A 16,962-nucleotide genomic window follows, 5' to 3' on the forward strand; every position below is an offset into this window, starting at 1 on the left:
CAGAGCAGGGCCAGAGGAGTTGCTACCGAGGGTTTCTAGCCGAGGAACCCAGATCAGTGGTGTGGTTGCATAAGACGATCAAAGTAGGGGGCATCTCAACAAGTGGCAAAAGGATTTCCAGGAGGAAATTAGGACTCAGAGGAAGTCCATAAGAGAACTTCCAGACAGGAAGTAGAGACTCATAGGAGTCGAACAAAGAACTTCCAGGAGGGAAGTAGAGGAGCATCATGGCACTACACGAAGTGAGAGACCAAGATAAACTGGACGAAGCATCGAACTTCGCAGTCTGAAAGGCCAGAATATTATCCGTACTTGACAGGAATCATGTCAAGAACTTTGCCTTGAAGGTAATAGTTGTCCCAGTCGACCCCAGTGATAATGACAGGTACGAGGAGGCAATGGCGAGGGCCAAGAGCATTATCCTTGATGATGTCAAGGATCATGTAGTACCCCACATAGCCGAGAAGGAAACGGCATTTGAGATGTGGGAGGCTCTCAAGAAGTTGTACCAGCATACTTCTGTGCAGAGAAGAATGTTGCTTGAGAATCAGATGAGGTCGTATCAAATGAAGAAGGAACAATCGATTGACACATTCCTCGGAGGACTGAATGAGATCCGAGACCAGTTGACTGCTATAGGGGCAACACCGGATTAGGAGCTAATAGTGAGGACAGCCCTGAATGCTGCCTCAGAAGACTAGGCAGTATTTGTCCAGAGTATACTGGGCAGAGGCACACTTCCGCCTTGGGACGAGATGTGGGCAGCTCTTCGCTAGGAAGAGATCAAACGGCAGTCAAAGACAGGTAGCAGCAGCAAGGGGATCAAATTCAAGTAGGAGGAGGAAGATGTGGCCCTAGCATCTAAGGGAAAGCAGGAGAAGCGGAAGAAGAAAGATCTCTCCAAGATCAAGTGCTTCCACTATGGGGAGTTGGGTCATTACGCGACCCAGTGTCCAAGGAAGAAGAGTAAGGGAGAGTCTTCTGAGACTAAGGCAACGCCAGCATGGGCAGAGAAGGAAGTTTTGACAAACGATGACTGTGCCATGAGTGCACATGCACCACTTGAGTGGAAGTGGGGAGACATCGAGCTATAGTCAAGCAGACTACAGGCAACGAGGGGAAGGATCCTTGAGGTACCCAACCTCTTGGATTAGACCTTGCTACGAGAGCCCTGAAGAGGAATAGCAGGATTGGTTGAGTCGGGTAGAGATGGATGCGGATGGAGCGGCAGAGAGAGCTATAGTGCAGGAGTCCCGAGATAGCGTGAGGCTAGCAAGCTGCAACAGTGCGAGAGGCACACAAGTGTTGCACAAGTGCAGGATGGCACAGAGCGGTGTGCAACGGTGCGAGATGCAGGGAGTTGTTGCAGCAGTGTAGAGGTCAGAGAGGGAGCACTTGTCAGCGGCAAAGGGAGCACTAGCATCAGTGGGTGTCTCTAGCCCAACAAGGAGGTCAGATTGGGAGATCAGTTACTTACTTCTCAGTAACTGAGTTGGAGTGCAGCAGTGGGCAACACGATGCAACATGATGGGAGGAGGTGCAGTGCAGATGCAGTGTTGGGAGAAAGGACCAGCAACAGCACGGATGCAGAGAGGGTTGTCGTATAGATGCAGCAGTGGCAGTGGCAAAACCATGGGCAGCAGTATAGGATGCAGCAGTGTAGAGGATGTTGGGCAAGGAGGCCTAGCATCAGCACAAGTACCGATGTCAGATGATCAAAGTAATACTCAGTAAGGAGTATTGCTAGAGCACAGTCCTCGCTAAGAGGGAGCGTTGATTTGGGGTAGCATCGGATGTGCTCTAGCCACGAAATTTGGTGGAGAGGTTGTGGCACATGAGATCTCCAAAACCCATAAAGGGTCTGGACAGATTCTAAACAGATCAGGAGATATTAAAATAATTAATATTTTTAATGGAGTCCCTACGTCTAAACTTAAGGAAAATAAACTATTAATGTGTATTAATATGAATCTGTGTTAGAATGGTCCAAAAGACATGGATCAAGCCAGATCTAATCTTAGCTGTTGATTAGGGACTTAATCTCGGTCGTTGATATGTCAACAAGAAAAGTATAAGAGGAGGCTTGAGGGTTACTTGGAGAATAGACCAGAGTGATCAGTCATTCTATTCTCTAGAGCGGTTTTTGCTAAGAGAGATAGAATCAATGATCGAAGAGCAGCTGAGGGGCATTGAGTACAGAGAGGCAGAGATAGTGTCGAGAGAACAGCAGAGCAGCTAGAGAGAGTGACAAAGGGGCAACCAGTGCTCATGCAGGGCCACGCAAAGGCAGCTAAGTGTTGCACAGAGCACCAGAGAGGCCAGCGTAGCTGACGCAGAGGGTCAGAGAGCTGACGCAGGGCCTCCTGGGGTTGATGCAGGCCAAGATAGGCTAACGCAAGGCCAGCGCTGGGCTAGGAGATGCTGACACAGTCCAGATTGGGAAGATGTTGGAGTTTATGCAGTAGATTGGTGCTGAGTAGCTACCGTAATGATTATTCAAGGTTTTAGCCAGTAGATTTGTCAGAAACTGAGAGGTATTACTGCCAAGGAAATTCTCTGTTGAGTAGGCTAGTTTCGGTACCCAGATTGTACTCTGATATTGCTTAATAAGAAAACCCTAGATAGTTGCACCGGTTTTCCCACATTGGGTTTTTTCAAGGACATTAGTCCACAAATAATGGTGTCATATGACGTGTTTGTTTTATTTCTTTTAGTTGTTGATCTGTAATATGTTGAGCATGCACTAGTGTTTATTTTCAGTATTTACATTATATATAACTTGTTAAGGAAAATAACAAGTAGGTAGGAATAAATCAGATAAAGTGAATGGAGGGTTTCTAACCAAGTAAACTTAGAAACTTTAACACCTTCTTCATGATGTGGTCCTTCTCCCTCCCTGTCAACTTCCTCAAATATTGAAATTTCTTCATCATCAGGATCTATGGAAAGTTCTTTTGACTTCTTGAATGTTATCCTCTCATCAAATATGATATCACAACAAACTTCAATGTGATGTCCATCTTTCATATTGTTAATTTTAGGCAACAATGGTATGTTCTATGCTTTAAAGAAAATTTACTTCAATTTCTTCATTAACCCAATATCAATATTCAGGTTAGCAATCACATCAACATGATAGCAAAATGCAGATAGAACATAAACATAAACACTAGAAGACAAGCCAAGACAAGAGGACACAAGATGTGGCAGCAGCCAGGGGCAAACCCCAATGTGGGGAAACCCTTGATCAAATCTTCTTTTAGTCTTTAATAGTTCAGCATAGAGAGATAGTACAATTTACAAATCTAATCATTTATAACAACAACGAAAGAGCCCTAACTAGAAAAGTCAACGTTGGTCAACAAAGAAGATTTGACCCTCAGCAAATCGGTCAACTTCAACCAACTTTAGCCTCCAAACAACAAGATAAAACAGCCCTCAAAACAGTCAAATTCAGCAAAATCAAAGTCCGGTCAAACAACCCACCTGCAATCAGCCCTAGTTGCAGTCAATGTTGGTCAACAGTCAACCTTTAGCCTCGATTTTTGAGCCCAAAAAAGCGGCCTACCCAAACAGAGATAGCCCTCACAAAAATGTAGTCAAAGGAGGTCAATACAAGCTGCTCAACGCTTGGTCAAATTGTCCAGAAATTTGGTATCTTGAAATTTCGACCTCCTGAAATTTCGCTCTCCTAAAATGTCGACCTCATGAAATTTCACTCTCCTAAAATTTCGGCCTCCTGAAATTTTTCTCTCCTGAAATTTCGGACGTGTGGAGAGAGAGAGGCTCAGAAATCCGTACCCAATTAATGAGGAGAGAGAGAGAAGTCTGAAGATGAGTGTCCAAATGAGGCTAAGTCACCTTCTATTTATATGCAACATTGAGGATGAATAGACGTGACTGTTGGGCTTTTGAGCCTACATAAATTTGTTGGTCGACCTTCACAATTTGACCATAATCAAAATAAATTCGTAACTTCATTTGTACATGTCAAAATCGGAAGATCTTTAGATCAATCCTACACTTCTCGGAGAGATGAATCAAAGAAAAATATCAGTTGTCATAAATAATATGACCCACGTGGATTTTGGCCCTAGTTGCCAATTTTAACACATATAGATTCTATAGGCCTTTGATGAGTTACTATACCCAACAAATATTCCCTTCATACCAGAAGGATCCGGCTTCTTTCTTTTGTCCTTTGGTATATGAATATACACAAGACACCCAAAGATTCGGAGATGATCTACAGATGGCTTCTTCCCAGTGAACACATCTTTCGAAGTCTTGTTATCTAGATATTTGTGAGGACATCGATTTTGAATATAGAATGTTGTCTTTATTGCCTCTCCCCATAGAAACTTAGGTAGATCTCGATCGTGTAACATTGCTTTTACACTTTTTTCAATGGATCTATTCTTTCTTTCTTCGACTCCATTTGGTTCGGGATTGTATGGGACTATCAACTCCCGCTTAATCTCAAACTCCTTACAAAATGCTATAAGCTCTTTGGATGTATAATCTCATCCATTATCATATCTCAATATCTTGATTCTTCTTTTTGGAAGGTTCTCCACTTCAGCCTTGAATTCTTGAAATTTTGTAAATACTTCAATGCATCCTTAGTTTTCATGAAGCAAACCCAGGTCTTTCTTAAATGATCATCTATGAATGTGAGATAGTATAGATGGCCTCCAAGTGATTTTGGAGTCATAGGGCCACACACATCAGAGTGAATGAGATCCAAGATTTCTTTCAACCATGAAGCACTGCTTCCAAATGGTCTCTTGGTATTCTTGCCCAATGCACATCCCTTGCAGACACCTTCATGATCCTCCTTCAAATTTGGTATTCCATCTACTATGGAACTTAAAGTTGGAAGTATTTTGAAATGTAGATGACCAAACCTTCGATGCCAAAGTTCACATGGACTAATCTCAATGTGAACTAGGGCTTGGTTTACGGGAGATATTAATCTGTAAATCCTTCCTTCTCGGATACCAATAACTTTTGCTTGATCTATGCTTGAGTCTTTTCCCCAAACAACTACTTTTCCATCAATGAAGGCTACTCTATCTCCTTTGTCTTCTAAACTTGAAATAGAAAGTAATTTTTTGTGCAAACCTAGAACAAATAGAATGTTGTTGAGGTGGATGTTGCTTCCATCTTTAAGTTTTATGGAAGTTGACCCAATGCCCTTCACAAGATAGCTCTTGTTGTCTCCAAGTTCCATAGAGGAAGTGTATTTTTCCTTTTGATAAGATCAATAGTTGTTTAGAGTGGCCAGTCATGTGCCTTGATGCACCACTATCAATTACCCAGATGTCTTCGTCTTGGAATGTACCAGAGAGAGTCGAGAATAGACCTTCATCCATTTCATTGATTGATGCCTTCTTTGAAGAGAATAAGAAACTCCATGCTTCCTTGATACCTTTCTTGAGATGGCTTGCAATTTTCTTGATGAACTTCTTCATTGTAGAGGAGATCTTCATGATGCCCGTAGAGAACCAAAGCTTTCATATCATGTTGAGAATTCAATAGGGCAATGAATATGTTAATACTCTTAACTTGATAACTGTTTGTGTTACCTTTTACTTTGTTAGCTTTGTCCATTATTATTCCAATGTGCAATACATCAAACAATTACCAAAACAATAAGAACGGTGACACGGTATTTAGGCTACAAGCCAAGGCAAAAACCCCTCCTCTTGAGGGGAAAACCCGTAAATCTCTTCATCTTTTAGATCTTTCAATTGACGAATACCATGACCTAGACTCAGAAAAATACCCTCCAAGATCAAGTCTACCACAGCCCCATGCTGCAATATCTTCGACCTCCCAGTAGATCCGAAATTTTGCTCCCCAGCAACTATTGCAAATGTTGTTGCTTCTCTAGGAGACTTCAATCTCCCTCTAATAGCCTTTCTCTTAACTTCGCTTGCCTTGACTTGAGTCCTAGGGCCAGTAAGATGCCCTAAGAAACCTTTGCTTGCCTTCCCTTCTCTTCTTCTTCCAAAATCGAACCCCAGAAGACCTAGTGCAAAAACCCTAACTTCGATCTTCCCAGAAGAATAGATAAGGGCCAAAAACACTTAGACTTTTTCAACTTCCTCCTCTTCGCACTTCTTTCTTCGACTTCTCTTTCTTCTACTTCTTCGCATATGAGATGAGTGAATGAGTGATCCAGAAGGAGGACAACTTCCTCTTATATATAGGCTTCTTCAAGGATGTAGTTCGACTTGACAGCTCATTAGGCCGACTTGATCTTGGAGGTATTTTGACACTTTAAAGACAAAATAATTTTTTCTTTACAATTTACAATGTGCCCATAGGGTCTTCAATATATGACGACGACTCTTATACCTGGGACAAACCCTAGAAGCACTCAATGGGTGTTTGACCTTTAAAATAAAAGAACTTTAGCATGACACCCATCCTCCAATAATAATAATAATTTCTTTTTCATTTTCTATTTACAAGAATACATTTCATACTTATGAAGATCGAACCTAGTTACACATTTTTCAACAATGATGGCAATGCTTATACCTACTTCCCTTGGATGTAAGTACTTCAAGATGCTTCAATTTGTAGTCCTTCTTTCTTTCAGTAGAGGTGGGGTCTTTAATACTTCTTCTTGAGTAAGTTGTTCTAACTTGTCATTTAGTAACTTCTTGCCACTTTTAAGCTTCTTTATTTGCATAAGAAGGTTTTGATTATGATTCCTTAGAGGTAAAAGCTCTTCGCTTTCTGGAATGTTGACCTTATTCTTAGTATCCTCCTCATCTTTTAAACTTTTGATTTGTTCTAATAACCTTTGGTTAAGGTTCTTTAAGCATAAATTTTCCTCTTCTTTTTCTAATAGACTTTTGTTGAATTTCTTTTTCTTGTTCTAACTTATGTAAGTAGTTTATGATTATGCTCTTTCAAACATGAATTTTCCTTGTTTTTGTTGGATATGACTTCTTCAAGCTCTTTCTGCTTTTTTGATACTATTTCTGGATTCTCTTGAAACATTAGTTTTGAAATATCTTTAAGGTCTTTTGATGAAGGCATTATTAGTTTTGATTTCGTTGTCATGTCTTGGAATGTGGCTATCTTCTTCTTGGAAGGGAACATTAAAAATCAAAAATAAAATAAATAAATAAAAATTGTGTCTAACATAACCGTACCTAATTCCTCAAACCAAGGTCGACCGAGAATTATGTCGACCTCTTTGTCAACATAGTTATGACACGGAATTAAGTTATGTACTCATAGTGATCAATTGTCACTTGTAAATCATTAATTTCATATTCTATTTCACCAAAAATACCTTTCCATTTGCCTATATTTGGCTATAGAACTAATAGTTGATTTGTCAAATTAATATTGATGTAATTATTCTCGATGCTTGGATTAATAGCAATACTAATCTATTTCCCTTGAATACACCCTTTTAATGTAAATAATCTAAAATATACAATTGGAATACCTTTATAGGAGGATCTTCCTTCCTTTATTTTCGAATTAGGCTCCATTTGCTTCATCAATAAACAAAAAACAAAAAACCAAAAAAAAAAAATTAACATATAATTTACGATAAATAATATCTTAATTTTAAAAATTTTCCTCCACTAGCCTTTGTTTTCGTTAAACATCTCTCCTCAACACTTCAAAAATACCCCCTTTATGTACTTTTAGGAGTACAATAATTTTCTTCCTTTTTACCTTTATAAATACCTTCACAAAATTTCCCCCTATATATTTTATAATACCTTTTTCATATCCTTTTATAATATAACACTTTATAATCGAAAAATGTTCGATTCTCCTTGGAATATACTAATTGGTATAACAAAACTTTTAGGGTTTATGTTATACCCTTTACTTACAATTTTACACAATTGAATGTAGACTATTGTTTAATCACCTTATATTATAATGTCTAATATCCAACAAGGTTGATTTTTATAAGGCGGACTTGGAACCCAAATATTAATTGTATTTTTTTTGTGGTTATGTGGCCATTGTCTAGAGATTTCTTACTAGTAACAATGAAACGACAATAGGATTTCGACGAACGTTAAGTGGATGAAACAAACTATGATTATACGGATTTGCATGTTTGCAAAGATTCATAACTATACAGATGTGAATGGCAATACGTGGTCACAAACTTAATTGGTAGGGTCAATTAATTGGTACAGGTTTTATTCAATTGTACATCAGCAAGAGTTCTGTTGCATCAAGAATATGCAACGATATGTTGATTCTTAGAGCAATGAATGTGCCTTAATTAAAGCATATTGACACCTGATAAATTTTTTTGGGTGATTTATTCAAACCAGTGTTGCAGGGGAGCGCCCCTCCCCCCCCCCCCGAACCCACTCCCAATCCGCACTCCGGGTAGGAGCGGCTCGGGAGCGCGCTCCCATTAAAAAAAAAAATTGCACTCTTTGCCAAAACAGGGATCGACTTCGGGAGCGTCGCTCTCGTCGCTCCAGGAGCGATCACTCTCGGGCATTATTTTTCGCTCCCGAAGCGACACGCGCTGCCACCAGAAGTGAAAGTCGCGGAAAAAAAATTCCGGACGTGAAAAAAAAAATTATTTTAAAAAAAGTTTTTGTTATATAAGGGCTTGGAGGGCTTTTATAAGTCATTATGACTTGAGAGAGTTGGAGGAGAGCCAAGGAGCATGTGCCAAGGAACGAGGAGCGAGCACCGAGGAGCAAGGAGCAAACCTGCAAGGAGGTTAGTAACTTAGTAATTTAGTAATTATTTCTAGAATGATGAATCTAAAATTAATAAATAGTAAATACATTTTTAATTTACTCATTCCCATTCCCATTAAATTTTGCAAATTCAAAACTACAAATTTCAAACATCATGGACCTGGTTATATTTCTTGGCATTTTCTTCTTCTTGGTCCCTTTTCTGGTTATTATGGTGCTGGGGACTAGGAAAAGGAGGGGTCAAAATGAAGAGGGGGATGAAGAAGGGGGACAAAGTGGATTTGATGAAAACCCCGGTGAAGAGGAGCTGGAGGAAGGTGAACATGAGTCTCAAAAAACTAAACAAGACCAAACCCCATTATGGAAATATGTTAACAGGCCTGAAGCAGGGAAAGGGGGTGGAACCACTAAATTTCATTGCCCCCATTGCAACGATAATTACACAATTTCATACACCCGTGCCAGAAAACACCTTTGCGGGAAAAGGCCATGGAATGGAGATAAACAAATAGGAATCAAAACTTGTACAGTTGTGTCAGCAGCAGATAGAGCCAAATACATAAGGGAAGAGGAGGAAGCCCAATACAAATCTAAAAAATCAAGGGATTTCTTTGAACCAAGCTCACAATCACAAGCACAAAGAACTCCTTCAACATCCTCCCAAGGCAGTGGATATGGAGGCATAGGGTCACCAACTTTAAGGCATAGAACCATATCAGATTTCCTTGATGAGAGGTGTAGGAATGATGTGGATTCAAAAGTTTACAAGTTTATATATGCATGTGGGATACCATTCAATGTTCTTCGCTCACCTTATTGGCACGAAATGGTTTATGCCATAAATGATGCCCCTAAAGGATACAAAAGACCTAGGTATGACGAGGCAAGAACCGTTGGACTTGATCATGAAAAAGCAAAAATATCACATTCTTTGAATAGAATGACAAGTTCTTGGACTAACCATGGGGTGTCCACTGTATCTGATGAATGGGAAAATGTAAAAGGCAAGCCATTGATAAGTGTTCTTGCTATGTCTGTTAGTCGTGCCATCTTTCTAAATGCATATGATTACTCAGAGAAGTTCAAGACCGGCATCAACATTACAGAAGCATTACTTGAAACAATTGACCGTATTGGGCCATACAATGTCATCCAAGTCATCACTGATAATGCTCCTAATTATAAGGCAGCGGGAGCAATTATTGAGGATAAATACCCCAACATATTTTGGTTTGGGTGTTTGGTTCACACATTGAACCTTTTGATGCATGATGTTATTAAGAACAAAAATGAACAATACAAATGGATTGGTGATTTGTACAAGAAAGGCAAACAAATGATAAAATTTATTACAAATCATAGCAATACCCATGGCCTTTTCCGCAGTCACTCAAGATTGGAGTTGTTGAAGATTGTGAGGATTAGATTTGGTAGCTATTACCTCATCTTCAGGTGCCTTTTGAAGGTAAGAGAGTCATTGGCTAGCATGGTATCAAGTCCACACTGGCGGGTATTAAAGGAAAGGGCTACAAATGCAGCTGACAGGCGAGGTTTTGAACTGGTAGAGGAGGTTGCTCTTGATGGTATGTTTTGGGCAAGTGTGAGGCAAGTATTGGATTTCACCAAGCCCATTTATCACATGATTTGGTTTGCAAATACGGATCAACCAGTGATTGGCAAGGTGTATGAGCAGATGGATACCATGTTGGGGCAAATAAAAGATATTATTCATAACAATGATCCCGACTTGTACAAACTAATTCACGATTGTGTGTGTGTACAGTGGAATAAACTTAATCTTCCACTACATTGCTTAGCGTATATCCTTACACCAAAATACTACTCAAAATCTTGGTTGGACCAACCTGCACCAGGGGGTGGGGTTAGGACCAAACCCCATTTAGATGAAGACGTAACTAGAGGATATTTGGATGCATTAGAAAAGTTGATACCTGACAGGGAGGAATGTGCAGTTGTGCGCCTTGAAATAGGCAGATACTTCAGTGGCATTGGTTTGTTTGGTACCTTCCATGCAATGGAAGACAGAGACAAATTTGATTCTCTCAGATGGTGGGAATCATCTGGCGGCCAAGGACTTTTGCCAAAATTGGCAAAAACAGTTCTATCACAAGTTGTAAAAACTTATTCTGCAGAGAGGTGTTGGAGCACCTACAGCTTCATACATAATGTGAAAAGAAACAGAGTCAATGAAAACCGGGTAGAAAGCTTGGTTTATGTGCACTACAACTTGAGGTTGTTGAGTCATTACTGTGATCGGGCTTATGAGGATCCAACATATAAAATTTGGGACAACCACCCAAAGGATGGCAATTTGGAGGATGGCACTATACATCTTGAAGAACTAGAAGAGGAACTTATAAGGGATGAAGATGAAGCAGCTACAGCAGCCATGCCACCTCCACCATCCAGTAGCAGTGCTCGAGTTCCGAGTCTTGTTCCTTTGTTGTCGCCACCTCCATCTACAGCCTCACGTGGAGGGCATGTGCCTTCTAGTTCTAGTCGTCGGTCTGTGCGGGAGACTCCTAGAAGACCACCACGACCTGCTCATACAGTAGACTCTCGTGGCAAGGGCCACATGTAATAGTAGATAACAGATTTACAATTTACTTGACTTTTCTAGTTTCTATTAGTTTTCATAATTGTTGAGTCTTGAGTCCTTGACTCTTGATTCTTGACTCTTTCATATCATAATGATATTTTTTGTAAACAATATATGACTATGACAATGAAAGTTTGAAGTTTGAAGTTGGCAATTATAACTCATTGGTAATGATTGTGAATTATTAATATGATGCTTCATGAAAGACTAAAGTTGTTTCATTTCATTTCATAATTCATTTTATAACATTTCATTTCATGTTAACAGTTAGAACTTAGAAATATCTCAGATATTATTTCTTGTAATGGTTAAACTTAGCTTACAAGTACAACTTTGGTGATCAATGATGATAAATGTTATATATTGAATTTTCAATTTTGAAAGCTTGAAGTTGAAACTTTAAGATTGAATTTGATGAATCATGATTCAGGAGACTCAATATGTTGCAGTTGTAATATGTATGTTACTAACTCGTGGACGTGGTTGATGAAGATTATAGCTTCTAGATGATTGATGTGATATGGTTCAATCTATGTTTTTCTATGTTTCTTATATCTAATTCATCATTCTACATGTTTTTGTTGACATATATGTATCAAAATATAAAAAATATATAAATTTTTAAAAAATCGCTCCGGGATTCGCTCCCAAACCGGGAGCTTCTGAAAATGTCGCTCATGCTCCGGTTTTCACTCCCGCTCCCAAGTAACACTGATTCAAACGATAAGCTGATTCTTAGAGAAATGAATGTGCCTTAATTAAAGCATATTGACACCGATTATTTTTTTTGGGTGATTTATTCAAACGAAAGAGGTGGTAAGGGACAGAATGACAATGTTTGTGACTGTGTATGGAATATGCAACGATAAGTTGATTCTTAGAGCAATGAATGTGCCTTAATTAAAGCCTATTGACACTGATAAATTTTTTGGGTGATTTATTCAAATGAAAGAGGTGGTAAGGGACAGAATGACAATGTTTGTGACAGTGTATGGTGGTATGTGATAGCGTTGCTGCGTAAGAAGGTTGGGCAGTCGTTGGTGGCTGCAGCATTAGGTGGCTATTGCAAAATTCAGACATTTACCACAACAACGGCATGAGCTGAATGTGCTGCAGGAAAGAGCTAAGGCGAATGGCTCTGTTGCTGGGAGTGGTCAACGAACAGCTTACTATGACAGTAGATTTGCTTGGTCGCCAGCGTCCGGGGAGGAGAAGGTCGCGACAGAGTGCTGTCGGGGACAACTAGTGTCAGACGGTTGCGGGCGATAAAAATTCTGGCAGTCATCGAAAGTGAGTCGAGTTGTGTTCAAGGATGGTCTAGAAAAGCAGGTATGTTGACACCTTTTTTTTATAAACTCTTTTTATTTTCTCCAAATTTTTTTAAGCTTTTTTTTATTTATTTTCAATCTTTTTTTTTCTCTTTTTCTACATTTAAATAATGGACAAAGGCCCAAAAATAAATTGGAGAATCTCCAAAATCTTGTGTAGCAAAACACTTGAATCACAACGACAACGAAGTTGATGACAAGTTGATGGCCAAAGGCCAAATCAGACTGGCTTTGTGCAGCGGTGGAGCGGCCAGAGGATCGAACAGCTCTAATACCAACGTAATGAACAAGGTTTGTTATAACAGGTTAAGCACGCCAAAAGACTTGAATATGTAGATCTCCATTGAAGACATAAGAATATATATTAAAATATATGAATGAGAATATGATGTTACAAAGGAGAGTAAGGAACTGCTTATATACCCTACACAGGTGTCCCTTTATGAACGGTCATGTCCTTGGGGACATACCTCTTCATTAACTAATTTATGATGTGTTATTATTACTTATATTTACATTATTTATATGAATATCTATATTTTATTCATAACATCTACTCATCCTCCATTCTATCATAATACTGTATGAAATGCATGCAGAAAACACAGAAGGTGGATATTCTCCATGACCCTCACCGTGGGTGTATGTCACCTATGTAGTATGTACACTCTTGATCCTATACATACTGATACAACTTTTAGTATCAAGAAAACATACTTCATTTGCTGCTATATCTGATTGTCTATTCCTGTAGTAAGCACATCTAGGTTATAATTTCTTATCTATTCTTCACATATTCACATGAAATATGCAGCTTTGAAGAATGCTCACTCGGGGGGCTGCCAGGTTCCAGGCCGAAAAGAACTTCCTGTCCCCACTGGTTCTGAAACCCTGCCAAACATAAGTGTGTTAAGTGTATTTGCATGCTTGTGTATTTCAAACTAAGGTACTAGTATTCCACAGAAGGAAGTTATTTCAAACTAAAAAATCTTGAACTCTAGTAATGTTTCCTCAACTCCCATAAAAAAATGGAGACTATTGTTACAATTTTGACTTGCAATCCATGCAGCAAAATTGTTTAACTTTGCTGTTTTGGAGAAGAATAAAAAAAGGTGCTAAAAGGAAACATAATATCATATACACTTTTAACATGCTACAAAATGCAATATGCAGCCAAAATGACCAAACACAGGATTCCTCAATTTTTTATACGACACAATATCATTCATCCAGAAATGAATGTACAATGTATGGCATGGTAAGACTAATTAAAATATCAAGACAGATTTAACACATAACCACAAGCCTTTTCACCTGATATTTAATTTTAACTTCCAGGGAATATGGCGCTGCTATCATACATGCAATATTGCATAATGCCAGGGTGGTAAGTATATAGGGTATGGCCCATATAAATTTCAAAGACAGATTAATTTTACATTTTTGAAACATTTTATCAAAGTTAAAGGAAATATGTGTACTGGAGGAAATGAGAGGTGACTTCGACACTACTGCAGCAGATTTTAGAGCTTTTGGAGTACAAGGTACATCTGAACTAGGGTTTTCCCAGATTTGTATATATACAAGCATGTTTAAACATAACCACTCATTGGATTACAAACGTGACTGACTCCAAACTTACACTAGAATAACTACCTTGTTTGGTTTCAGTCATCATTGATTCTTAAACAATATTGGAGATGTTACACCTCATCATAACATAACAAACGAGGTTCTGTATCATGATTTTCATCACATTTATGGAGATTTGCTGTTTCTTCCTTCGAGGTTTTGGATTGGCCTAGGGGAGATGCACCTTCATTGAGCATCTCATCCTTGGCATTGGAGGTCATTGATGCTATTTTTGAAATTCCTGTTTCAGATTTAATGTCTCGTGTAATTATATTACCCTCAGAAATGATTTTGCTCAATAAATGAATTTCTCCACAGTAAATACAATCTGAAAACTACAAATGGAAATTCTTTGGCACTTTCACTCACCAAACAGCAGTGTAAAAAAATTCGGAAATAACCCAAAAAAAGCAGACAAGAACAACAATTATTTTAACCCTCCAATCTCTATTCATTAAACTTTCTCAGAGAAATTACAGGCTTCCTTACCAGCGAAAATGGCCCTCTAAAAATACACAAAATACAGCTAATGGAACCAACAAAATCAGCCCCAAGAAATTTTCCTGCACTTTGCTGGCTGTCTTTCACAAGTTCAGCCCTCCTGAAGCTGCTCAACCCCTCCACAACTGCAGCCTCAACCCTCATGGTATCCCCATGCTTATGGCACCACTCCACAAACTCAGCCTCAACCCTCTTGGCCTCGCCAAGCTCACAGCACACCTCAGCCTCACCCTGAAGCAAATCACAGCCCTCCTCTTCTGCACTCCACCTGCAAAATTGTTCTCACTCAAAATCCCAGTTACACACTTCAATTTCTTCACCATGTAAATCTCTCAATCATCAAATCTACACTATGACTCATCCAAATACCTCAAAAAAACTCTCTGAATCTCTCATGTCGTCTCTCCATCCTCTCCCTTAAGTTCTATTTATAATTTCTCCATAAGCCAAATCCCTAATCTCAAAAGTGATAGAGGGATAGGATTAAATCTTAGCCTTCTTAGATCAACAGTGGATATTAGATCTATGTCACTTAACTAAGTTAATATTTATCCTTAGATAAACATTAGCCCAAAGTCAACATTAATCAATGTATTTTTCCTAAGCTAAAAACCTAGGAAGGAGATCACATTAGTTGCTCCTCTCGAACAACCACCTAAAGAGGACTTCTCTCCTACATGACATGACACTAAACCTATGCAGAACACCTTCTGGAGCTATAAAATCAACACTCCCTCCTAGCAAGGAAGCGATTCTCCACCACCCCCAACTTGTCCATGTAGAACACAAACTTCCCCTTCACTAAGGGTTTGATGAGAATATCTGCCACCTACTCTTATGTGGATATTTCTTACAATCTCACAACACCTCTTTGTACCTTGTCTCTAATGAAGTGGTATTTGATCTCTATATTCTTGGACCTATCATGAAACATTGGATTCTAAAGCTTGATACAGTTTTGGTTGTCATAGTGAATCATTGTGGGCCCATCTTAAGACTACATAAACTTGAGAGCATCTTGCAAAGCCATATGACCTCACAACTTGCTGAACTTGCTACCATATAGTTGGCCTCTACTAAGCTAAGTGCACTAAGTGTTGTTTCTCACAAAACCACGATACCATTAATGACCCCAAGCTGAAGCAACATCCTTAAGTACTCTTCCTGTGTAGCCCAGCAATTGCACTCCACCAACCCTAACATACCTCAATCCAAACTCCATTGTACCACAAAGATACATAAGCACATGCTTTGTTGCCACCCAATGCACCCTCCTCAACTCCACCATAAACTGGTTGAGTGTGTTCACAGCAAAACAAATATATAGTCTAGTATTGACCAAATACCTCAACGACCCAATCAATTATATGTACAAAGTGGGGTCCACCAACTCACTATCGATAGCATCAATCTTCCTCAAATTATTGATCATAGGTGTAGACATAGGCCTACAATCCTCCATCTCAAATCTCTTCAAAATATCAACTACATGCTTGCCCTGCCTAAGGAAAATCTCTCCTAGCTGCTATCACACCTCCCGCCCCAAAAAGTAGCGCATCAAGCCAATATCCTTCATCTAAAACTCCAAAGCAAGGTCCTCCTTACACATCCCTATGAGCCTCTTCAATACTACATCAACATAAAGTACCAAGATGAGCGGCTCACCATCAATAAGTACATGGCACAAATTGGAGTCCACCTCACTCTTGGTGAAACCCAAACCAAGTAGGTACACATCAATCCTCGAGTCCCATGCATGAGATGCTTGCCTAAATCCATACAATGATTTCTTCAATCTACATACAAGGGACTTTGTCCTATGCAACTTAAATCCCTAAGGTTGGTCAATATACACCTCTTCCTCAATTACCTCATCAGGGAAGGCAATCAATCTTCACATCCATCTAATATATCCTCCACCCCATCCCTGAAGGATGTTGGAAAATGTCACTAGGTTCGGTCTTCATAATTATCATTGTACTTGTATCATTTTATTTTCCAGGTAAAAACGAAAAGAAGAAAAAGAATTTATTATTATTATTTCATTAGTCAAGCATGTTCTTCATGCTTCTAGGGTTCATTGAGTCAAAAGAATATTTCTTATGAGTCAATTTATTGTATTGGAGTCAAGTCCCATTTGGACTTTTGAAAGAAAGTGGAAAATGAA

At 39.1% G+C, this 16,962-nt stretch overlaps 1 protein-coding gene across 17 annotated transcripts in view; it reads right to left on the reverse strand.

Moving 5' to 3' along the window:
- The window catches only part of LOC149249361 (NADH:ubiquinone oxidoreductase, 17.2kDa subunit), a 222,395-nt gene that overhangs the window by 57,156 nt on the left and 148,277 nt on the right, over nucleotides 1–16,962 (reverse strand). For 15 of the 17 annotated variants that reach the window (XR_016266761.1, XR_016266762.1, XR_016266759.1 and 12 more), the window contains one exon: nucleotides 13,494–13,553. The exons of the other annotated variants lie outside the window; for them this stretch is intronic. Coding sequence is in view for 8 of the 15 variants with exons in the window: in XM_089458674.1 (XP_089314800.1) it covers nucleotides 13,494–13,553 (60 nt within the window). In the remaining 7 variants the exon portion in view is untranslated. The remainder of the gene's footprint in view (nucleotides 1–13,493; nucleotides 13,554–16,962) is intronic. 17 annotated transcript variants of the gene reach the window in all.

This window comes from Pinus tabuliformis, chromosome 7 (assembly GCF_031772625.1).
Source record: "Pinus tabuliformis cultivar Carrire ecotype Pingquan chromosome 7, CPIR1, whole genome shotgun sequence".
NCBI classification, from domain to species: Eukaryota; Viridiplantae; Streptophyta; class Pinopsida; order Pinales; family Pinaceae; genus Pinus; species Pinus tabuliformis.